General features: G+C 37.2%; 1 protein-coding gene across 1 annotated transcript; it reads left to right on the top strand.

Annotated features, from left to right (window-relative positions):
* The first annotated feature begins 1,026 nt into the window (after positions 1-1,026).
* Positions 1,027-25,597, top strand: fbxo34 (F-box protein 34). Its single transcript, XM_023274192.3, has 3 exons — positions 1,027-1,275; positions 14,201-14,359; positions 21,773-25,597. Exon 3 carries the CDS (start codon positions 21,780-21,782, stop codon positions 23,781-23,783), a length of 2,004 nt encoding a protein of 667 aa, XP_023129960.2. The 5' UTR covers positions 1,027-1,275; positions 14,201-14,359; positions 21,773-21,779; the 3' UTR covers positions 23,784-25,597.
* The last annotated feature ends 448 nt before the right edge of the window (positions 25,598-26,045 follow it).

Here is a 26,045-nt window from a genome sequence, read left to right as displayed (position 1 = left end):
ACTAACTGTTTGGACTGTTTGGACTCTTCCACTCAGTCTCACTTCTCTATTAATGTATTTGCTCCATCTGCAGCTCAGAGCAGGCCTCCGGTCAGGAAACAGATGTCAGACTCACAAAAATCCTTGACGTCTATTTCGAGGTTAATAACCTTCACTGTGAACACTTGACCCCAGTTCACCTTAGCTCTTGACTTCTCACTTCATTACTAAGTTAAAAACCTTAGTTTAACAGTAATCAAGACTCTTTCTAAAACATCTCAGTTTCATAGTAATCAAAACTCTTAAAAGCATTTCCATTTAATAAAGCATTAGTTCCTCATATTTGTCATATCTATCAAAAACATCAGTTTCCCTGGTAACCAAAAACATCACTTTTCACAGTGAGTTGCTGTTCTGACTTAGTTACTTCTTAAACAAAGATTATAAAAATAGGTATTTGTGTTAGCTTTAACACATTTATTAGGTTATAGCATGAATCAGTTATAAATCACAGGTTATAATATCACAATGTTCCCTTATTTAGCTGTTATTCTGCCAGAGTCTCCCCCTTGTGGCTGATTCTGGGATCTCATACCTCCATGTTTCTCAACACCCCCTACTATGAGATCACAGTCAGCCCTTATAAATGACTGATTCTGGGATCCCATATCTCCGTGCTTCACAACAATACGTAAAAAAAATCATTCAAAAATATATGTATAAAATATAATATACGCTAAATATATACAGTATAAAATTTTTCAAGTAATACCGCAGACTGAACTAACAATTCAAGTTAAGCAATACAAATTCAAACGATCACATATTGCTGCTCTTCTGCCCAACTGTTCAATTAAAGTAAATTATTTCAGTTTAATTTCACTTCAGAATGTAAAATTTTGATTTTTAAAATTTTTTTAGGTCCCAAAAACCGAGTCCGAGTCGCGCCTCTTGGTGTCAGTATACGAGCGAACAAACGTGTTCTGGACAGTAGACGATCTTTGTCAGGCTGGTGACGTCATGACGCACAGCTGTAGGCGGACGTCAGGGAGCTCGGTGGATCGGTAGTGGCTGAGAGGAACGGACAGCCTTCTGTAAACGGCGGCGCAGCTCCGGTTAAAACGACATTTAACGGTTTAAAAGTGAACTTAAAGAGCGAGCGAGCTGCGGGAACCGACAGCAGCGGGGATCCAGAGCCTCGGGACGGACCGGAGAAGAGGAGTTTATCTGCTGTGGTCGCTGCCAGCAGCTTTTTCTCCGTCCAGGGGGCAGAGACGGAGAGAGTTCCCCTGCCAGGTTAGTCCGACCCCCGGCCTGTGCGCCGCTTCTGTCCGCTGCTTCTGTCGCTATAACCTCCGCCTGCGAGCGAACAGAAACCGAGTTAAAGATTTATTTTAAGCTCACTCGAGTATTTTCGGAGCTGTCTTCGCGCTCTTGTCCCTCTCTGCTCTGTGCTGGTTAGCAGCGGAGGCTAGCCAGTTAGCCAGGTGTTTAATGGTTTCAAACGGCCGCGACTAGTAGCATGCTAGTTAGCGCTGCGGCTAGCAAAGTTTGTTTGTTTGCTAACGGCGCACCGGACACTTTGTTTACCGGGTCGCTGGGTCACAGTAACGGACAGTAGCCGTTTTGAGCCGGTGTTTAGCCACTCGCCGGCCGTGAACAGGGCGGAGGTGAAGCGGGGGCCCTCCGGTAAAGTTTACAGCAGCTGTTAGCCGTTAGCTTGAGACTGCAGACTCAGCAGCTGTCTGTCAGACTCCTGAGGGCCTGAAGCTGTTTTTCTGCTCTGACCTGCAGCTGGTTCACAAAATAACTGTTAAACACGGTCACTGGTGGAGGACTGGAGGACTGTGGGTCCGAACCGAGACACAGCAGAGCGGGAAAGAGGCTGTTAGAGCTGGAAACAGCCCCGAAATCTGGAGGTTTTGGAACCATTTTGGAGTTATAGTGTTGTAAAATGATAATGTTCTAATGTCTTGAAACTTGTTCAAAATGAATACAAATTGTCCAGAATGATGCAAAATTTGTTCAAAATGATTCAGACTTTCTTCAAAATTAAATAAAATATTGTGCAAAATGACTTAAACCTTATTCAAAATCACAAAAAATGTTCAAAATGTCTTGAAACTTATTCAAAATGACAAAAAAATTGTCCAAAATGATGCAAATTGTGTTCATTATAACTCAAAATGTCTGAAATGTGTTCAAAATGATACAAAATTTGTTGAAAATCATTCAAACTTTCTTCAAAATTAAATAAAAAATTGTCCAAAATGATTTAAACCTTATTCAAAATGTCTAAGAAATATCCAAAATGTCTTGAAACTTGTTCAAAATTCCTTGAAACTTGTTCAAAATGTCTTGAAACTTGTTCAAAATGACTAAAAAATTATCCAAAATGCCTTAAAACTTGTTCAAAGTGTCTCAAAATTTTCCAAAATGTCTTGAAAACTTGTTCAATATGACTCAAAATTGTCCAAAATGCCTTGAAGCGTGTTCAAAATAAATGTAAATTGTCCATAATTATGCAAAATCTGTTCAAAATCATTCAGACTTTCTTCAAAATTAAATAAAATGTCCAAAATGATTTAAACATTATTATTATGCATTCAGATTAATAAATAATCTGAATGCCCATCCTTTAAAGTCGTATTTTTCTCCACGTTCTGGGACGGACACTACTGAGAAATACAACATACTGCTTTATAAACCCGTCTTCGTAGCTGTGTTCATCAATTTCATGTCGTTTTTGACGTTAAAGATGATTTTTTTCTGTGATATTTGGAACCTTTCTCGACACACAGGATGACTTTTAGCTGAGTTTGTGATTTAAATGATCAAACTCGTCGTGTTTCCTCTTCTACAAGCTGGAAGTAACTGTTTTTATTTCAACATCCTCCTTTTTTCTACCTGAAATAATTCCAGAATGATAATCAGGGTTATTTTTTATCATTTATTTTTGATTAAAACCCTAAATCTTCATCTCTGCTCATCAAAATGACACATTCAGATCTTTTTTTTCACTGAAAACACTGTAAAACTACTATAAGCTACTTCTCCACCTTCATTGTAGAGATTTGAGGAACCAAAACATCGTATATCAAAGCAAAAACTACAATTTTCCTTCAGCTTTCACCCAAAACAACAACAGATTTTACATGAATAATGCTCAGTCTGAACAGAAATTAGCCACCAGGAGTAGACATTTGATAACAGCTTCAGGAGAATAAACAAACTACAATCCAAAAAAATCAAAAAAACAAACAGCTTAAAATGTTATTTGTATTTTACAGTCATTAATCTGAGTCTGTTTTTCTTACAATTATAGCAAATATCTGTGAAATGATAAGATTTTTCTAATTTAAATGGTCAAAAACTGTCTTTTTACAGTCAAACACTAAAAAAAATGCAGATTATTTTATGTGGACATTATTTACAGTTCAATATAATACAAATAAAACCATTACGACAAAATAATGTAAAATAGCAGAAATATTTCAATAAATGATTTCAATTGAAAGAAATAAAAAATAGTTTATTTTAATTGGTTTGTTTATAATTTAAAAAGGAAAATGTCTAAAATGTGCATTTAAAATGAATAAAGTAGAGATAACACTAAAATTAATGAATAAAATCTAACAAATATTTCTCAACATTTAAAAATAAAATTAGTTTCAATATGAATAAATATAAAAAGTAAATTTGGATTTTTTTTGCAAAGTTTTGCTTCGTGAAAAATATTTTCAATATATATTTTAGAATAAATTCAGTATAATACAAATAAAAACATTACAACAAAAGAATGTAAATTAGCAGAAATATTTCAATAAATGATTTAAAGTTAAAGAAACAAAAATAATATGAAATAGTAAAATAATTTATTTGAATTGTTTTGTTTATAATAAAAGCATTGAAAATGGACAGAATGCACGTTTAAAATGAATAAAGTAGAGGTAAGAGTAGAATAAATAAATAAATGAAATCTATACAATATTTCTGAAAACATATAAAAATAAAATGTATTTATATGTATTAATAAAGTTGGGATCTATTTGCAAAGTTATGCTTCAAGAAAAACATTTTAAACATATTTTAAAAACCGTTCAAATCTACATGAAAGGAGACTAACTTCCCGTTATGTACATAATTAATTAATCAAAATATAATTGATAGATGATTTTTCTCTTCATCTACAGAAATCTGGGTCGTAGCTGACGGTTATTTTTAGCATTGATTCATCTCTTCTGACTGATGGTTTGGTCTCAGAAAGGACAGAAACGTCGGCGTGTTTTTTCTTCGTGAAGGCGAATCTGTGCAGCTCTGAATGAATGAAGCTTCTCTCTGATTTAAATGTCTCTGAGGACAGTTGTTCCACAAACAGACGTCGGTTTTAGGGTGTTTTCTGAGAGTCTGACCTCAGGAAACCGTTGAGACGAACACGTAAAGTTTCTGCTGCAGCCTGTTCAGACATGTAGAGGAATGTCAGAGCAGCTTCGTTTTCTGCTCGTTTCAGCCCCGAGTTCAAACCCAAACTCCTGAAACTAAGGCTGAAAATACTGAAAATATTCTCTGTACAGACATGAAAAAGCTCATTAACTGATCTGAGCATCGTTTAAACATGAGGGAGGGGTCGATAGCCGAACAGACCTTCAGTTTCTGGGTGTTTTTCTGCTTCTGTCACTTTTTTTAAAGCTTTTTTACATTTATTTTGTTGATCCAGTTTGTTTTATTTTCCTCCCGGTCTAAAAATTGTCCAAAAAGATTTTAAACGCAGCAAAATAAGTGTCCAAAATAGCCTGAAAACTGTCCAAATGTAGCTGAAATATGTTAAAAATGATCAATTCTAGCCAAGTTTCAAGTCAATCTGGTTAGTATTTGTCATGTTTGTTAAATCTTGAGTCATTCTGTGCCATAATGATATGGTTAGAATGTCATGGAGAACATAAAAAAGATGCTTTTTTCCCAGTTTAGACAAATCTTAAATCATTTTAAACTATTTTATGTCATCATGGGACACATTTGAAGACATTTTGGACAACACATGCTGTAGATATTTACGTCATCAGTAGAAAGATGTTTGACCATGCTGAATGGATGTCCAACTAGCTGCTCCTCTCTTCACTGTTTCTGAGCCATGCCACATTTATTTTATTGATTCACTAGCTTTGATTTTTATTTCCAGTCCAGGGTCTATTCTAAAACTGTCAAAAGTCTATTTAAACCTGTCTAAAGTAACATAAAATTATAGTCCACAAAAGAGAAGATCCAGGCACTCATCGTTTGCAAATATGAGGATTTTTAATGGAGGGCCAGGAACATTAAAAAGCACACCAACGCGTGTCGGCTTACGCCTTCATCAGGATGTGAATACTCACAGACAAAGAGAGCACCTAATTATAGTCAATGTCTCCAGGTGTGCAGTCACATGACTGACAGGTCTGATGTAATACCTTTGTCAAGCTCTAGATGTAGACAATGGGCACAGAGAGCAGGAGTTTACAAGAGAATACAAATTTAACAGAAAAACTCAAGGTTTTACAAAAAACAAGAAAGGTCAAAATCTTCATTGAGGCCAGGGTACACTGTGGCACTGAGTTCATGTATCCAGTAAGCTTCCCTCTGCCTAAGGCGGAGGACTTTGTCACCGCCCCTTGCATCCATAGTGATAACTTCAAGTGCCAACACTTTTAGAGTAGAGTCATTACAGTCATGTATATCCATATAGTGTCTTGCCATGGGGTAGTTTTGGTTTTTTGAGCGAATGGCATAGCAGTGTTCAGCCACCCTATCCCTCAACCTTCTTTTAGTAAGCCCCACATAAAAACATCCACATGGGCATTGGAGGCGGTACACTACATGGGTTGTTTGACAGTTGACAAAAGAGTTAATGAAATAAGTTCTGCTCTTACCAATATCTATAAAAGTATTAGTTTTTATCAAGTTATCACAATACCTACAGTGGCCACAAGGAAAGTTCCCTTTTGGACGGGAAAGCCATGTAGTGGGTTTAGATGGAGGAAGATAGCTCCTAACTAATCTATCCTTGATTGTAGGAGCTCTTCGGAAACTTACTCCTGGGGGCTCAGGGAACACCTGTCTTAAAAGAGGATCACTCACAATAATATCCCAATTTTTTTGTATAACCTTTTTGACCAAGATAGCCTCCTTACTGTAACGTGTAACAAAAAACGGCTTTTGTGCTTGGACATTTTTAGGTTTGGGAGTGAGCAGTTCAGTCCTCTTCAAAGACAACGCTCTAGTGTGAGCTTGAGACAGCAGCTTCTGTGGATACCTTCTCTGAACAAAGCGTGCCTGCATGTCCCTTGATTGCTTGATAAAATCCTGGTCAGAGTCACATATACGTCTGAGTCGTTGTATTTGTCCTTTAGGAATATTGTCAATTAACCAAGGAGGATGGAAACTCTCCGCATGTAGCACTGTATTGCGATCTGTTGGTTTCCGGAAAATAGACGTATGAATGCTGCCTTGGTCATCTTTTGTAATATTCAAATCAAGAAAATGTATACAGTTCAGATCATACTTGAGATCTAATTTCAGGTTAACATTGAGACCATTCACATAGAGGTGGAAGTCCTTCAGTTCTTTTTCTGAACCTGAAAAGAAAAGGATGACATCATCAATATATCTGCCCCAGAAAATAATATTATCCTTAAATGGATTGTGATCAGAGAAGATATACATTTCTTCCCAAAGGCCTAAAAATAGATTTGCATAGTTCGGCGCAAAACAAGCACCCATGGCCGTACCTTTTTCTTGTTTGTATAGTTTATCTTCAAACAAAAATATATTGTTCCTTAGAGTCCACTCCGTTAGTTGTATTAGGAAGTCTGTGGGGGGCATTTGGTCAGAGTCTCTATTGCCCAGATAGTGTCTGAGGGCAGCTAATCCTTCTTTGTGAACTATATTACTAAATAGAGATTCAAAATCCATAGTAGCCATTAAACAAGAGCCAATATTTCCCATTTGTGATATCTTTTGGAGTACTTGAGTACTATCTTGAAGATAAGATGGTAATTTGAGAACATAAGGTTTTATAAAATAGTCAACAAACTTGGAGGCAGGCTCTGTGACAGAATCATTCCCACTTATTATTGGGCGCCCTGGTGGATTCATCAAGTTTTTATGAACCTTTGGTAACATGTAAAAACAGGGAAACCGTGGTTTGTCACGAATCAAGAAATCATACTCTTTATTTGAGATCCAATTTTGACTTTTGGCCACATCAAGCAATTCTAAAAGTTCTTTCTTCACATTGTCTATAGGATTTACAGATAGTCTTGAATAACACTCTTCATCATTTAGCTGACGTAACGCTTCTGTCACATATTTATCTTTGCTCCATACACAAACGGCACCACCCTTGTCTGCACTTTTTATGATTACATCAGTTCTTTTTGATATCCAATCAAGTGCATCATGTTCATTTTTTGTCAAGTTGTATCGTTTTATTTCCCTGGGACCCTGAAATATTTTCTCAACCTCATAGGATACTTTTTTTGTGAAAGTGGATAATGTTGGGTTATTTACACAAGGTATAAAGGTTGATTTGGGTCGAAAGGGCGAGTAGTCTCTAACAGAACCATTTTCATTGTTTGTGGAGTAAGACACTGTATTCTGGGGATTCTGATAATACCACAGTTTTAAATGTAGACTCCTATAAAATCGAAAGAGATCAACTTTAGTGTCAAATTCTCTACCAGAGTAATTGGGAGAAAATGTGAGGCCCTTACTTAGAACAGATATGCAGTCACTTGAGAGAGGGACATCAGAGATGTTGATCACAGGCGATTCTGTGACTGGCTCCTGGTGGCTGGGCGTTGAAAGGATCTTCCCTCTCCCCCTCCTGCTCCTTCGGGTTTTCCTCTTCTTTTTCTGTATGACTTGTGTATGTCTAAAAAAACCTTCTGAGACATCCCAACAGGGCGACGATCTTGAATACCACCTGTAGATCTTTCATCGTCCTCCTCTTCATCGGTGCTTGGAATGTTGAAAGACACAGTTCTCCTTCTTTTAGTTTTCTTTCCCCAGGTATAGACTGTGCCATTGCTATAGTCCTCCAGATCACGCTTAAATTTCGAAATCTTGACTTGTTTTAATTTTGAAGATAACTTGTCCACATCATCTTGTAGTTTTTTCTCAATTGTAGATCTGTTTTCTTCTGTTTCAGCTTGAATTAATTCAGCTCTTTTTTCATCGATCTGTGTCTGTATGATGGTCTTTTCTTTTCTTGCTTCTTCAATCAACAAAAGAATCAAGTCCAGGGAGCATTTGTTGAGAATTGCCTCCCATTTAGTCTTAAACTCTTCATTGTCATGTCCAAATGTCGGGAATTTGTTTAGCCTAAGTCCTCTTGGGATCATGCACTTTCTCCAGTAATCCGACAAGGTGACAATATGTAGCTGTAACTTTAATTCTTTTTCTGACAGTTTTTGGAGATCAAAGAGCAGCTTACGTGAATCAGGTGTTTGAGTAGATTCTTCATGATCTGATGATCATGATAACATAAAATTATCTTAAATTCACTCAAGAATGATCCAGAATTATTCAGTATTTGTTCAAAATGACAATTTTTGAGTTATTTTGGAGAATTTGGACTCCAATTCCAAGTCTTAAAGGTAAAAGAATGGAAGTAAAAATGTTGCCTCCACATACAAAATTGACCAAAATGATTAGAAACGTGTCTCAAATAACCTAAAACCAAAATTGACTCATCAATTGTTTAAAATTAGGTGAAATTCATTCAAAATGACAGTTATAAATCATTTTAGTCAAGTTTTTTGTTATTTTGGGCAATTTTTGATTTCCAGTCTTACAGGCAAAAGAGTGGAAGGAAAAAATCTACGTTCTCCATATATTTAAGACAGATATTTCTATGTTTACAGACGCTACAAACTTTTCCTCGCAATCTAAAATTGTCCAAAATGATTTTAAATGTTTCCAAAATAACCTAAAAGGACCAAAAATTGCCCAAAAGGACTCAAAATTTGTTCAAAATGGCAATTTTCAAGTCATTTTAGACAGTTTTCTTTTAATTTTAGACACATTTAGAGTCCAATTTTGAATTTCACAATTAAACAAAGAAGAAAAAAAATGTTGTCTCTACATATTACAGATATTCCAGTACCAAGTGATGTAATTTTAGAGATTTATTATAGATAATCTGCCTTTTAAACCCTCAGGCAGGTTCCAGACGGTTAACTAATCAGCTATTTATGAATAACATCAGACTTTCTTCAAAATTAGAAAAAGAATTATCCAAAATTAATTAAAACTTGTTCAAAATGACTCAAAACTGTCCAAAATACTGCAAATGAGGTTCAAAATTAATCAAAATTCTGCAAAATTTGTTCAAAATCATTCAAACTTTCTTCAAAATCAAATAAAAACTTGTCAAAATGATTTAAACCTTGTTCAAAATTACTAAAAATTGTCCAAAATGTTTTTAAACTTGTTTAAAATGCCTGTAAATTGCCTAAAATGATGCAAATTTTGTTTTTCAAAATTAGATTAAAAAAAATAGTTAAAACTTATTCAAAATGACTAAAAAATATCCAAAATGCCTTGCAACTTGTTCAAAATGAATCAATATTGTCCAAAAATATGCAAATTTGGTCAAAATCATTCAGACTTTCTTCAAAACTGAACAAAAATGATCCAAAATTATTTAAATCTCATTCCAAATGACTAAAAAATGTCCAAAATGATGCATATTTAGTTAAAAATGACTCCACGCTTTTTCTTGGATAAACAATGATCCAGAATGTGACGTTCTGACAGTGAATCCTGAAACCTTTAGTTATTATTCATTATTATTTTTATCAGTCATCAGCTGTTTGGTCGGTTTGTTGGTTCTTCTGTCTCTGTGAGGACCTCATTAACATAAACCTGGTTCTAAGTAGAACCCACTGGAGACTGTGTTACTGGGAGACTGTGTTACTGGGAGACTCTGTTACTGGGAGACTGTGTTACTGGGAGACTCTGTTACTGGGAGACTGTGTTACTGGGAGACTGTGTTACTGGGAGACTGTGTTACTGGGAGACTCTGCTACTGGGAGACTGTGTTACTGGGAGACTCTGCTACTGGGAGACTCTGTTACTGGGAGACTGTGTTACTGGGAGACTCTGTTACTGGGAGACTGTGTTACTGGGAGACTGTGTTACTGGGAGACTGTGTTACTGGGAGACTCTGCTACTGGGAGACTCTGCTACTGGGAGACTGTGTTACTGGGAGACTCTGCTACTGGGAGACTCTGTTACTGGGAGACTGTTACTGGGAGACTCTGTTACTGGGAGACTCTGCTACTGGGAGACTGTGTTACTGGGAGACTCTGCTACTGGGAGACTCTGTTACTGGGAGACTGTTACTGGGAGACTCTGTTACTGGGAGACTGTGTTACTGGGAGACTGTTACTGGGAGACTGTTACTGGGAGACTCTGCTACTGGGAGACTCTGCTACTGGGAGACTGTTACTGGGAGACTCTGTTGCTGGGAGACTGCTACTGGGAGACTCTGCTACTGGGAGACTGTTACTGGGAGACTGCTACTGGGAGACTGTTACTGGGAGACTCTGTTGCTGGGAGACTCTGCTACTGGGAGACTCTGCTACTGGGAGACTGTTACTGGGAGACTCTGCTACTGGGAGACTCTGCTACTGGGAGACTGTTACTGGGAGACTCTGTTGCTGGGAGACTGCTACTGGGAGACTCTGCTACTGGGAGACTGTTACTGGGAGACTCTGTTGCTGGGAGACTCTGCTACTGGGAGACTCTGCTACTGGGAGACTGTTACTGGGAGACTCTGCTACTGGGAGACTCTGTTACTGGGAGACTCTGCTACTGGGAGACTGTGTTACTGGGAGACTCTGCTACTGGGAGACTCTGTTACTGGGAGACTGTTACTGGGAGACTCTGTTACTGGGAGACTGTGTTACTGGGAGACTGTTACTGGGAGACTGTTACTGGGAGACTCTGCTACTGGGAGACTCTGCTACTGGGAGACTGTTACTGGGAGACTCTGTTGCTGGGAGACTGCTACTGGGAGACTCTGCTACTGGGAGACTGTTACTGGGAGACTGCTACTGGGAGACTGTTACTGGGAGACTCTGTTGCTGGGAGACTCTGCTACTGGGAGACTCTGCTACTGGGAGACTGTTACTGGGAGACTCTGCTACTGGGAGACTCTGCTACTGGGAGACTGTTACTGGGAGACTCTGTTGCTGGGAGACTGCTACTGGGAGACTCTGCTACTGGGAGACTGTTACTGGGAGACTCTGTTGCTGGGAGACTCTGCTACTGGGAGACTCTGCTACTGGGAGACTGTTACTGGGAGACTCTGCTACTGGGAGACTGTTACTGGCTGTCTTTGTGGACCGTTACCATGGTTACGTATTCAGCTATGACGGAATTAGCGATGATGAGGCTCATCGCTAGAAATGTTTTTCATTATTTTTGTTGTAATTTTTTGATTCATTTTATAGTTAATCAATACTATAAATTTATTTAATATGAATAAATAATTAATTTTATTTATTTATTCTGTGCTTATATCTACTTTTATCTGTTTTGAATGTGTATTTTAGACATTTTATTTTCTCTAACTATAAACAAAAGAACAGAAATTTAATCATTTAATTTATGGAATTATTATTTAATTATGAATTTTTTGTTTCTTTTAATTCAAAAAAATGTTCTCTTTTTCGTTATTTTTTGTAATGGTTTATTTGTATTATAGTGTATTTAATCTACTTTTATGTAGATTTTTATGGTTTTACAATATGTTTCAAATATTTTTATGAAGCCAAACTTTGTAAAAACATCCCAGCTTTATTTTTTATATTTATTTATTTAACCACTAATTTTACTTAAGTTGTAAAAATACTTGTATTTGATTTAATTCATTTGTTTTATTTATTTATTCTACTCTTATCTCTACTTTATCTATTTTAAATACATATTTTAGACATTTTCTATCCTTGAATGGCAAGCAAAAGAATTAAAATAAATGATCAATTTTTGTTTCTTTCAGTTAAAATCAGACGTCCCTGACAACGTATTTCAGGCAGTTTGTCCAAGATATACTTCCAAATATCTTTGTAAACATCCATATTTTAGACTCTGACTGTTATTTTATTGGTTGAAAACTAATCGAATGATGGTTGCAGCTCCATCGAACTCCATCTGCAAGAATCTGGTCAATTTCAGACGTTATTCTTGGAAGAAACTCAACACAGCAGCATAGAAACTCCACACTTAACCAGCGTTTTGGCAGCTTAGATTGAATGTTGTTAGATTTAATTGTGTTTGAGACGATTAAAAACGATTTATTGCTCATCAGAATAAAAGTACAGCTGTTGGACACAACTGTTGGTATACTCTGTGATATCTTCACTATATTTTTAAAGATTTTAGGCCATTGGCTACCGGAAAAATCTCAAAAATACAAGTTGGTATCATCAGTGGGAAAGTTAGTCTGGATCCCTGCAGAAATATAAAACCTGTTTGGTGTTTTAAGGCTCATTCCTGCAGCTTTCATGCTTTTTTTTTTTTTTAACATAGAACAAATGAGATATTTGGGGAAAATTGGCTGATATTTGAATAGAGTTTGGTTTGGATTCATTTTAGCTAAAAGATAAATAAACATCCTCTGTTTACAAGCTGGTGTTAAATAAACAGATGTTCAGATGGAGTTTAGTTCCAGTAATCAGAGTATAATACCTGCCGGGACTCGTCCAGGATGGAACACCTTGTTGGTTTACGGTCAGAAGGGAACTTCCTGTTGCTCTGTTTGGTTTTATGGTTGCTGGTTTGGGAGCAGATTGCAGGTTGTGTGTGAAAATAGTCTTTAAATTGGGCCAAATGTCCAACAGGTTGGTGGATTGGTTAATAAGTCATTTATAGCACAGATGTCAAATATTTTCAGGTTCCAGCTTCTTAAATGTGAAGTTTTTAAGATTTTCTTTGTTATATGTGGTATTGAGCTGAATCTAAAGACTTGAGATATGCGAACTTGCAAATGACATTATGACATTTTCTCAATTTTTGCATTTTGCAGAGGACAAAATACTTGTCAGATGAAACAATAATGAAAATAACTGTTAGTTGCAGGATTGTGGTGTAGTTTTAACTTTAACGATGAACTGTTTCACCTATAAAATTCCAGAAAACTACAAAAGAAAACCTACTAGTCTTCCTCAAACGTCACAAAAAAGACCCCTTAAGATGTTTAACTTAGTCGCGCTGCAACGATTAATCAATTAGTTGTCAACTTTTGAATTAATCACCAACTGTTTTGAGTCATTTTAAGTAAAAACTGTCTAAATAGTGTGATTTCAGCTTCTTAAATGTGGATATTTTCTGGTTTCTTTCCCCCTCTTTGACAGTAAACTGAAGATCTTTGGACAAAATAAGACGTTTGTCGCATTTTAGAGACCAGAAACTAACCTGTTAATGCAGAAAATGTTGATAGATGGATCTATAGTGAAGATATTTTGGGGAATTTTTGTTTTCTGCAGATTAATAGACGGTTCCTTTGCATTCTGGAGAACCTTTGTTTTGGAAGAATTGCTGAAAAATTGTGTGTTTTCATGGAAAAGTCCATCCCAAATCTGATGGTTCTGGGTTTATTGGGTTCATATTCTGCTCTGCTGTGGTCTGGATGGAGAAAAACATCCATATTTTTCTGCTTTTTATGAATAAAATAAACTTTCACAGATGTAAAAGTTTGTTTAAAACAGTTTTCTGGTTTGTGCTGGGACATCTAGAAGTCTTTTAAGGCACAAACTGGATCAAATGTCTTGATTGAGTCAAACTTAAACGTCTTGTTTTGTCTCTTGTGGTTTTGCGTCAGTTTTCTAAAGATAAATTCATCGTTTCTTGTTCTCATCTCATCACAGAACCTTTAGATTAACACATTTTAAGAGAAGGTCTGCAGGCGAATCACCAGATTTACATCATTTGTTAGAAAAACTGGAAACTCTGCAGGTTTATTCGGGGAAAATGCTGATTGTTGAGCAGGTGTGGTTCTGGCTTGTTAAGAGAATTCATCACATAAGAGCTCCTCCATTTCAAACACCAGCCTTCAGTCAGTGAAAACATCCTGGAATCTGGTCCAGGAAGGTGTTTTTATTGACTGTTTGCATTTTTCCTGTCGCCTGTTTCCAGTTTTGTTCATAATCGTGTTAAAATCTGTGTTTTTTTTCTTCAGGATTTGTGTTTTCGGAGGACGACCAGCTTCAGTTTCCTGTGTGGGCGGAGTGACGGTGAACGTCTGAGAGATGTGAAGCTGACGGGCCGGAGGAGCTGTCACTCAAACCACGACCACAACCTCCGCACCACCGCCAGCCAATCAGCGCGCAGCCAGGAGGTAAACAAGCTGTGATCCAACAAACTGTAGGGAAAAAAAAAAATCAGACGTCTGAGGAGAACTACAACTCCCAGAATGCACCTCAGCAGCAAGCGCCCAATCAGAGAGTTTAATGCTCTGATTGTGGATCAGTTCAGCAGAAAAATATTTTTTTATTTATATTTTATATTGTTCTACTTTGTGATGTGGAAAATTAACTCAAACATACAAAGCTACAACAGTTTTTTTACTGCTTGATGCAAAAAGAAAACTCACTGTTCTCATTTTTCATCACTGATCTACAAAAATATCTTATAGAGTATGATTTTATTTTATTTTCAACAGAATATATATATAGTAAAAGTATAAATAGATCAATAAAAATGCATAAAAATAAAACAATAAATAAATAAATACAGTAAAACTATAATACATAAAAAAATTACCAAAATACAAACAGAAAACAGGTTAAAAAATAATTAATAATAGTTTTAAAAGGAAAAATACTTACAAATAAATAAATGCAACAAAAATAAATTAACAAAATTACAATTTAAAAAACACAATAACAATAAATCCAGAGATTAATATTATATATAACACACTAATGAACAATAGAATATATTTCTATTGTTCTTTAGTGTGTTATATGTTAATAAATAAATAAATAAATAAATAAATAAACAAAAATGTGCAAAAATAAAACAATAAATGAATACATTTAAAAAAACAAAAACAAAAATACACTAAAAAAATACAAATAAAAAACAAGTTAAAAAATTAACACAAATATTTTTAAAGGAAAAAACATACAAATAAACAAATGGCAAAAAATTCATTAATTAATAAAAATACATTTTGAGAAAACAAAATGCATATAAAATATAAGTTTAAAAAAATGTATGGAAATAAAATACATACAAACATATAAATACAGCAAAATAAATTAACAAAAATACGTGAAAAAATACAATAGCAGTAAATCCATAGAGTAATATTAACAATTAACACACTAATACACAATTGAATAAATACTATGCAGTAAAAATACGAATAAATCAACAAAACTGCATGGAAATAAAACACAAGCAAATAGATACATTGAAACTAAAATAAAATAACAAAAATACATATACACATACATAGAAAATAAATAAAAAATACGCAAAAATATATTCTTAAAGGAAAAAATATATAAACAAATGTAACAAAAAATAAATTAACAAAAATACATAAAACAACTAGATGTATCTAAAAATAAGTTTAAAAATGTTACAAAATATTTTTAAAATGAAAAAATGCATACAAATGAATAAATTTAAAAGCAAAAGAGAGAAAATTTAACAAAGACAGGAAATAAATGAGTTTTTAGGTGGTTTTCTTGTATAAAACCAGCAAACAGAACCTCTAAAGCACCAAATCAGTGAGCTTCATCAGTCAGAGCTGCAGTATATTTAAGATCTTATTGTTTTCCAGCAGCAGAGGCTCATGGGTATTGTAGTATTTATTGAGAACATCATCTTGCAGAGCTTCAGAAACTCTCTGTAGTTGTTGTGTTTGACCTGTGACCTTGGTTCGCTCTCGGTGTTTTATATAACTGAGCTTCTGGCTCTGTTTAGCGTCTCTGACTTCAGGTTGTGTAATGATAATTGTTCCCAGTCGCCGTGACGACAACTCGCCTGTAGCTTCACAAACCTCCAAAACCACCTCAGTGGTTTTAGAACAAACTTCTCTCAACATTTCTGCAGCCAAAGCAGCACTTTATTGGCTCTTTTTCTACTCTTTAATCCAGTTTTTCAGGACTTTCTTTCCGTTTTGCGTCTTTATGTTGTAGAACAGCTGGACGTAATCACTCGTTTTAACTCCATTTGTTCTGTTAATTAAACTAAATGCAGCATTAAACTGGTCTGGAAACAGTAAACGGGTTTTTAAACTCTCACAGACTCCGAGATTCAGTTAGAGACTCGAGGAGGTTCGTGGAGGGGAAACGGTCAGTGTGGGATTGTGTAACCATCATGACTCACGTTTCATACAAACACTTTTTTCATTACGTTACATCATCGCTGATGTCATCCTTTAAACCAGAAACATACAGCGTTGAAGCTTGAGAGACTTCTATTATATAAGACCATATACACCGTTATGTAAGAATTTAAAGAAATTCACAACCGCAGCGATGAGCATCTTAAATATGAGCAGAAAATAAACTAAGAAAACTCAAAAATAAAGTATCAGTAAAATCAAAATAACAGTGAATAAATTACAGAATTTAATCATCTGACTTCAGAGTCGCTTGAAGCTTTGACTTAACCGGAGGGATCAAAAATAAAAATTGCAAACAACAAAAACTGAAAATACAAACAAGGCAAAAAATACATAAAAACATAGACAAAAATAAATTTAGAAAGAAGAAAAATCAATTTAATAAAACAAAAATGAACAAGACATTAATTGTAAATAAAATAAGTAAGTAAATAACAAAAAATAACTTTAAACAGTGACAAATCAGCAATAATACGCAATAAAAACACTAAAATATCATTAATACTACAAAACAGCAAGAAAAATGAACAAGAAACATACTTTAAAACAAAAAATAAAATAACAAAAATAAAATAACAAAATATAAATAAAAAGTAAGTTTCAAAATAAATGGAAAAAATATGGAAAAAATAAACAAGTAAATAAATGCAGCAATACAAAAGAAAAAATAAGAAAAATACATTAAAAATACAATAACAATAACTCTAAAGATAAATAAAGACACTAATACACAATAAAATAAATACAATAAAGACAGAAATAAATCAACAAAAATGCATAAATATAAAACACAAAAAATAAATACATTAAAACAAAAATAACTAAAGTACATATAAAAAAATAAATTATAAGTTACAGTTTAAAAAAAATTTAAAATGTTTTAAAATAAACAAAAATATTTTCTCAATTTTGTAATAATTTCTATCGTTACATAATTAACTCCCGGTTGCAATGAGCTCATTATTTCCCATTTATTCGGCTGAATTTCTACGTTTCTCAGTGTTTTGCTGCTTCCTCCCTGATGGAGTTGAGCGATGATCAGAAAACTCTGAAAGGGTTTAATAAATAAATGTGGGCATCTGAGAGAAGAATCTCCTCGGAGGTTCTACCAAACGCTGGTCGGGTCGGTTGGTGGGCGTTAGAGTCGAGTCCAGCAGACGGCTGAGGTAATGAACATGTTCAGATGATGTAATCCTGCAGTTAGAATGTTAGAACATGCGTTTCTGCACACGTCTGGACATGTGGTCGAAAACACAGCAGCAGGTGAAGAAGATAGTAGCACAGAATGAAGAAGTTTGTAGCTTCAAGTTTTATTGAGCTTTTAACAGATTAAACTCAAGTAAGAGTTTCATTTGGTTCAGTTAGTTTGATCCAGTCGATATTAAAGCTTCAGTCCATCAAGTTTCATACTCTCATAATGTCATAATTGCGAGATATATTTAGTAAATAATGATAATTGTATTTTATTGTTGTACTATCTGTATTTAGGAGTTAAAAGGTCCATATTTTGTCCATGCACAATCTGTATTTTGTGCTTTTGGTTTAAGTTTTGTTCGTACAAGATCCGTACGACTTACGAGATCCGCATTTTGTGTCTAAGAATTCAGCATTTTGTCTTAATGAGATTCGTAGTTTGTATTTCAGAGATGCGTTGTAATGTTAGGGATTTAAATTTCAGTCTTATGAGTTCTGTATTTCTTACTTTTGAGATCAGGGTGACAAGATTTGGATTTCCTACTTAAGACTTCTGTAATCTGAACTCAGGAGATTTGCATTTTGTGTTTACCAGTTCTGTTTGTCATCCGTACAAGATTAATATTTCATAGGAATTCTGTATTTCGTAGTTTTATCCTTATTTCACACACTATATCTGTGTTGAATTTACAAGATCTGTATTTTGTATTTACAAGATTCTATTTTTTTACGTACGAGTTTACAAGTTCTGTATTTTGTACTTTGGTACTTCCGAGTTCTGAATTCCGTACTTTTTCGATCTGTATTTTGTACCTATGATTTAAATTTTGTACGTACATGATCTGTACGACGTATGAGATCCATAATTCGTGCTTAAGAATTCTGCATTTTGTATTCATGAGATCCGTAGTTTGTATTTAAGATAATTTGTGTTTGTACTTCAGATATGTCTTTTAATTTTCGGGATTCTTGACTTACAAGTTCTGTATTTCTTACGTTTGAGATCAGAGTATCATACTTACTCGATCTGGATGATGAGATTAGAATTTCCTACTCATGATTTTGTAATTCGAACTTGGGAGATTTGCATTTTGTGTTTACAAGTTCTGTATTTTATACATACGATGTTAATATTTCATAGGAATTCTGTATTTCATAGTTTTATCCATATATCTGTGTTAAACTTACGAGGTTTGTATTTTGTATTTACATAATTCACTTTTTTTTATTTCTGTATTTTCTACTTAGGAAACCTGGATTTCTTACATAGGAGTTCTGTATTTTATACTTGGGTACTTTGGTACCTCTGAGTTCTGTATTTTGTGCTTCTCATTTAAATTTTGTACTCACAAGATCCGTATGATTTATGAGATCCACATTTTGTGTTTACGAGTTCTGTATTACATACGTACGGGATAAATTTTTCATAGGAATCGTGTTCATACTTACGACCTTACGATTTTGTACTTAAAAATTCTGCATTTCATAGTTTTTGCCATATTTCACACACACTATGTGTCAAACTTACAAGATCTGTAATGTGTATTTACAAGATTAGATTTTTGTTTTGTAATTTGTACGTACAAAATTCCAATTTTGCACTTAGAATTTCTGTATTTCATACTTACGAAACTCAGACTTCGTACTTACGGCATTCATATTTCGGATTTATGAAACTCGAATTTTGTACTCAAGAGTTCTGCATTTCATACCTATAAAACTCTGATTCCGTACATTTGAGTTCTGTATTTTGTACTTACAAGATTCATATTTCATACTTTGGAGTTCTGTATTTTGTACTTGTGAGTTTCAAATTTCATAGTTACCAGATTTATATTTCATATTTATGAAACTCAGATTCCATACTTATAAGATTCGTATTTTGTTCTTACAAGATCTGTGTTTCGTACTTTGGTACTTCCAAGTTATATATTTTGTACTTTTGCGATCTGTATTTTGTACTTAGGAACTATGCAATTCATGCTTATGTGTTCAATATTTCATACTTTTTAGATCTTTGTTTTGTAGTTATGAAATCTGCATTTCGTACCTATGAGAGCTATACATTTCATACTTTCAAGTTCTGTATTTTGTACTTTTAGGATCCATGTTTTGTACTTACGAGATCTGTATTTCATACTTTACATCTGTGTCGAACTCATGAGATCCATATTTTGTATTTACAAGATTATATTTTTGTACTTTTGAGATTTGTGTTAGGTACTTAGGACATTTATATTTTGTTCATACGAGATCTATATTTAGTACTTAGAAGAAACCTATTTCATACTAAAAAATGCTTATTTTCTATAGATAATCTGTGTTGTACTTTGGAGATCGATGTTTCATATTTAAGAGATAATTATTTTGTAATTATAACATCTGTATTTAGTAATAACAGTTTTTTATGCGGTAATTCACTACATTGAGAAATATGTGTTTAAAAATGAAGAAAATGATCCCAGAATGACAACATGTTATAGTTATGGTTTACCTGCACTAAAGTATTTCAGTAATAAAAGCTTATAATTTATATTTACAACATCTGTACATTAATACAGAATCTTAAAATCCAACACCAACATATTTGAGTCTTAAGGCTTCATTTTGAACAATAAGTTGCTGGAGGTTTCCATCAGAAAATGACTGATAGTTTTATCTGTCGTATCTTTCACATCCAGAAGACGACAACCAACAACATGAACACAAACAGAACTCCTTTAGAGGCCGAATGACGCTCCTGCTCCTCCCAGGAACTACCAGTTATAGAAACCTCTGATTAACTACAGACTTCCAGTAAAACCAGTGAGATCCTCCCAGTCTGCATCCCCACTAACCTGAGCTTATAAGGAGTTCTTCATCTGCAGCTCCAGAGCAGCAGACTAGTTTCATGTGATGAACGTCTGGAGGTGTTTGTTTTCAGCCTCCGCTCAGATCTTCCCTTGAAAGGCCTGAACCGATGTGAACCCTGAGTCTGTCCATTATTTATTTAGTTGCACGTTTAAACTCAGTTATCTGAACTCCTTAGTACCAAACAAAGACCCTAAAAATCCGAAATCTCATAAGAGATCTCATAAGTACAAAGTAAAAGTCTCGTAAGTACCGACATTCAGTCTTGAAAATATGAAATACGAATCTCGTAAATACAAAACACGGCTCTTCAGAATCTGAAGACCCGTGTTTTGTATTTACAAGATTCGTGTTTCATATTTTCCAGATGTGCATCATGGAATTACTGGACATTTTCATCCTATTTCAGAGCTCTGTGTGTCGTATTCACAAGATCTTTATATTCAACTTCAACTTTAACCACAGGTTTCTGGAACTTAATGATATAATATTTTACTTTATGATCAGAATGACAAGAGTCAGACCAAAAAGACAACAAAAGCAAGACAAAGTATTACAGAAATGAGACAAACAACATGAAATGAAACAAAAATGAGACAAAAAATTTGATAAATGTTACCAAATGCCAAAAAATGGACAAAAACTAAACAGAAAAATCACTCGAATGACACAAACGAGACAAAAAATGACAAAAAAAGAAACAAAACAACAAAAAATAGACAAACAACACAAGCGAGACAAAAAGACAAAACAACACACAAAACAGAGAATAAAGTGAAACACAACATGACAAAAATACAAAAAATGCAAGCGAGATAAGAAGGAAGCACAAAACGACAAAAACGAGAAATAAAACGACAAAAACACGAGATGAAAGTCAGACAAAAAATGGCAAAAAATAACAAGAAGAAGCAAAATATTACAAAAATGAGACACATGACAAAACAAAAAGAGACAAAAATTTAACAAAAAAGTGACAAAAAATTGACAAACGAGACAAGAAAATGGCAAAAAAAGGAAATAAAGGAAGAAAACAACAAAAAATTGACAAAAACAGATAAGCGAGACAAAAAAGAAACACAACAAAAATGACAAAGTGACAAAAAAAACAAAATATTTAAAAATGAGACATAACATGAAAAAAGAACAATGAGCAATCCAGTATTTTACTTTATGATCAAAACAACTTGTCATGGTCTAGAAAATATTTTAAATTTATAATTTTACTAATTTACCGGATTAGACGCTCTGGAGGGCCGGTTTTTTGCCCACGGGCCACATATTGGACACCAGTGGTCTAAAATGTTCGTTTCTAATTTTAGTTTTCTCCCCCTCCTCCTCTCTCAGGACCATCATGCACCTGAAGTCGTATCCGAAGCTCGTACGTTCGGAGGTTCATCTGGATGCCCCCGGCGTTCAGACGGCGTCGCAGCGGAGCAGTCTGTTCCTGAGCCAGCAGGGGGGGCTGCTGAGGACCTGCAGCGGTAACCATGGCAACGTCAGCAGCAACCGCCTCCCCTTCAGCGTCATCTCCACGAACACGCTGCGCTGCACCAACGCAACCAACTGCAGCAGCGGCGTGACATCGCTCCAGCTGAAGGCGCCATCCAGCGCCGCCCTGCAGCTCCTCCCCCCGACGCCAGGCTGCGAGAACAACTCGCCCGGACTTTACCAAACCACCGCCGAGGACGCCGACGCTCCACTTGACATCTGGGCCGTCATCAAGCCCGGACACGTCCGTGAGAAGATCGCCATCTTTGCCTCAGAGGAGGGGCGGGCGGACGGAGCCAGAGTCAGTGAACGCACCTCAACCAGCAGCTCCAGCAGCCAGGACAGAGCGCCGGCAGTGTTGGTGAACCACGGCACCATGACGGGACTCTCACGGGCCGTGAAGGCAAAGGGCAGCTGGGAGGAAAGCTCCAGCGCCAAACGCCGCCGCCGGTCTGGAAACAACCAGAACCTCCAGCAGGACCAGAGGACCCAGGTTCAGGACACTCAGCAGCTCGCCCTCAAACTGCCGCCACAAAGCTTGGACGCTACGCAGTGTCCAGCCGGCGGGCGGCGTGACAGCGAGGTGATGTCGGCCGAGGAGGAGGAGCAGAAGGTGTCGGTGGTGGAGATCGTGGCGTTCATGGAGCAACGGGCGAATGAGCAGCAGCCGGACTCCAAACCTCTGCTCGCTCTCCAGAGGAGCTCCACCACCATCACGCTGTCCAGAGCTCCGCCCCCTGTGGTCAGGGAGGGGTCAGAGGTCAAGGGGGAGGAGCCAGAGAGCATCAAGGTGTCAGACATGGTGGCCAGACTGGAGTCGGAGTGTCTGAGGAGGAGGACGGAGGGAGACCTGTCCAGAAACAACAGTCTGAGGAGGACGGTGGGACGAGTCCTGCTCGCTGCCGCAGATCACGGCTCCGCCCCCGATCACAGCTCGGCCCCCTGCCAGCCATCATCACCATCATCATCACTGACATCACCAGTGGCACCTTCATCTTCCTCCTCACCGCTGCCTGCGGCTCCGAGCGGGGAGCCAATCAGCTGTCTTCAAACCATCAGGGCGGAGACACCTGCCTCAGCTCTGACCACGACCCCCTCTCCAGGTCTGACCACGCCCCCATCAGGTGAGTTGGTGGGCACATCTCAGCAGGTGGGGGGAATTGTCACAGAGACTGTAGCTCCACCCCCTTCATCTGAGGAGGCAGAGCCTGTTCCTGGATTATTGTTTTTGACTCCGCCTTCTGCTGAGACAGACTCAGAGCTCCAGCCCTCTGCTGTTTGCCCCTCCCCCAGTAACTCTACCAGCCAATCAGAGAAGAGGAGGAGGAGGAGGAGAAAGACTGACGTCGTCCAGGCGGAGGAAGTTGTGGACGTGGCCTCGCCTCTGAGCCGGCGCGCGTCAGCGTCGCAGGACTTCCTGGTGATGCGTCAGCGGCTGCAGCAGCTGCTGGAGCCGCAGCCTTACCTGGCCGTTCTGCCGCATCACCTGCTGGTGAAAATCTTCCTGCTGCTGCCGACGCAGAGTCTCGCTGCACTTAAGTGCAGCTGCCACTACTTCAAGTTCATCATCGAGAACTACGGCGTCCGGCCTGCCGACTCGCTCTGGGTGTCCGACCCGCGTTACCGTGACGACCCCTGCAAGCAGTGCAAGAAGCGCTACGGCCGCGGCGACGTGTCGCTGTGCCGCTGGCACCACAAGCCGTACTGCCAGGCGCTGCCCTACGGCCCTGGATACTGGATGTGTTGCCATGGCGCCCACAGGGACGCGCCCGGCTGCAATGTGGGTCTCCACGACAACCGCTGGGTGCCGGCGTTCCACAGCATCAACGTGCCGATTTACAGGAGGAGCCGTAACCATGACGACTGAGCGTGTGCGTGCTTGCGTGTGTGCGTGTGTGTGTGTGTGTGTGTGTGTGTGTGTGTGTGTGTGTGTGTGTGTGTGTGTGTGTGTGTGTGTGTGTGTGTGTGTGTGTGTGTGAGAGAGAGAGAGAGAGAGAGAGAGAGAGCAGAATCGGGGCTGCAGCAGCTGATTGTAACATTTGTGTGCCTTACTTTAGTGATGTGTACATCGGTTGCTTGGCAACGGAGGCAACATTCATTCAAAACGGTTTCCCTGAACAAAGCTGTGATCTGCAGCAACTGTTTCAGAGTGTTTTTGTTGTTCTGTTGAGGTTCAGCAGAAATTTAGAAACACTCTAAAACACTTGCGAGGATTTCAGTGTTTTTGTGGTTGTGTTGAGGTTCGGAATAAACTCAGAAACACTTAGAAACACTGCCAACTGTTTCAGAGTGTTTCTGCGGTTCTGTTGAGAAACGTAGAATCAGAAACACTCGGAAACACTCTCAACTGTTTCTGAGTGTTTCTGTGGTTCAGTTGAGGTTCAGTGGAGGTTCAACATAAACTCAGAAACACACGAAAACACTTGAATTTATGAGTTTCTTTTGAGGTTTAGCAGAAACTCAGAAACTGCGGCGAGTGTTTCTGAGTGTTTGAGTGTTTTTGATATTCTGCCAAACCTCATCAACGCCCGACCGATCTATCAGGCGTCCAATCAGGATTCACGGTGACGGCCAGCTGTTTATCATCACTGCTGTAAATATTTATCACCCGCTTCAGTTCCCAAACCGCCCAAACGTCCAATCAGCTGCTGCGACCGCCTAACGCAGAAGTAAACATCAGCTGCTCTCATGATGCAACAGCGGGTCGGACTTTTCCTTAAATAGGTTTGTGAAATTTATCGTCAAACAAGTTTTCTTTAAGGAAAAATCTGTGCAGAGCGGCGCCCCCTGCTGCTCAGATGCCTCCTCACAGCCTCCAGGGTTTCAGTTTCTAGTCTGCAGCCTCCAATCGATCGATTATTGATCAGCAGGAGGAGGAGGAGGAGTCCCGGCCAGGGCTCTGATTCTCCTCTCAGATAAATAAAAACATTAGCCAACCGAGACGAGAAGATTTCCCGCCTTTTTTAGACGTTTTATCGACCAAACGGTTGTTCGATTAGCTAATCAATAATGAAAACGATCATTAGGTGATCAATAATTTTAATATCTGTACCTTCATGATCAATTATTAGCAATATTGTATATTAATTAGATTTTTGTTTGGTTGTTGTGTCGACAGAATGAAGCTTCTTCATTGTTTTTAGCTGTTTAACGTAAAGATTTGTCCACGAACGACTTTTGTTATTGATTAATCAGGTTATTGATTAGCAGTTTGGTCGATAAATTTTACTAATAATGACTAAAAAAAAGTAGAAAATCTTCATAGAAGCTGTAAACCAAATGTTTTTTACTGAAAAATCACCTAAAAGGATGATTTTCAGGTGTTTGAGGGGGCGGAGCTTCGATTGCGCGGGGCTTTAGTGGGTGTTGCTTTTTGGGAGGGGGCGGAGCTTCAGGAGGCGCTCTCTGCTCGGGGTAAACTGTGCACCTTGTTTCCATGTGGACTTGAATCCTGCAGTTTGAGGGGAACAGAATCGTGGCCTTTGAGTCTCGGAGTCGATGCAATAAAATGAGAAACTGGACAAAAAAAAAAGAATCTGAGGAGAAAAAGACGGACGCTGCAGCCGCTTATTTTTTAAGCTGTGTTGGTTCATGTCTGCCGGCTGTTTGCGTTTTGTTTTCTCTCCGTTCAACTTGTTTTGCTTTAATAAAGTGCTTTTTCATCGGGTCTTCAGGTTAAAACGTGACTTGACTTCTCTTCATTTCACTGTTTTTATCTGAAACGTCTCAAAACGACAGAAACTTCAAACGTCCTTGAATCCTCTGAGCTCCAGCAGCAGTTTATTCACTCCGTCTCATTTTTACTCACTGTAGGTTCGTTTTTACTCAATATAAAGTCCTGCAGCTCTAGCGTGGCTGCTTCTCCTGATATTTAATGTTTTTATGTTTGCTTTATTTTTTTTTTTTTTTGGTAAATTGGACTATCTTTTAGTCATTTAGAACAGTTACTTTGGACATTTTGGACACGTTTCAGTTCATTTTGAGAAAAATAACATTTTTGATGATTTTTGAATTTTTTCAGATGACTTTCAAGTCATTTTGGACAATTATTTTTGACATTTTGGACATGTTATGCATTATTTTCAAAAAATATTGCCATTTTTGACTAATTTTGAGTTGTTTTGAATAT

The sequence above is a fragment of the Amphiprion ocellaris genome, chromosome 20, assembly GCF_022539595.1.
Source record: "Amphiprion ocellaris isolate individual 3 ecotype Okinawa chromosome 20, ASM2253959v1, whole genome shotgun sequence".
Lineage (NCBI taxonomy): Eukaryota > Metazoa > Chordata > Actinopteri > Pomacentridae > Amphiprion > Amphiprion ocellaris.
Note: the sequence above shows the minus strand (reverse complement) of the source record. Positions and strands in the feature narration are given on the sequence as shown.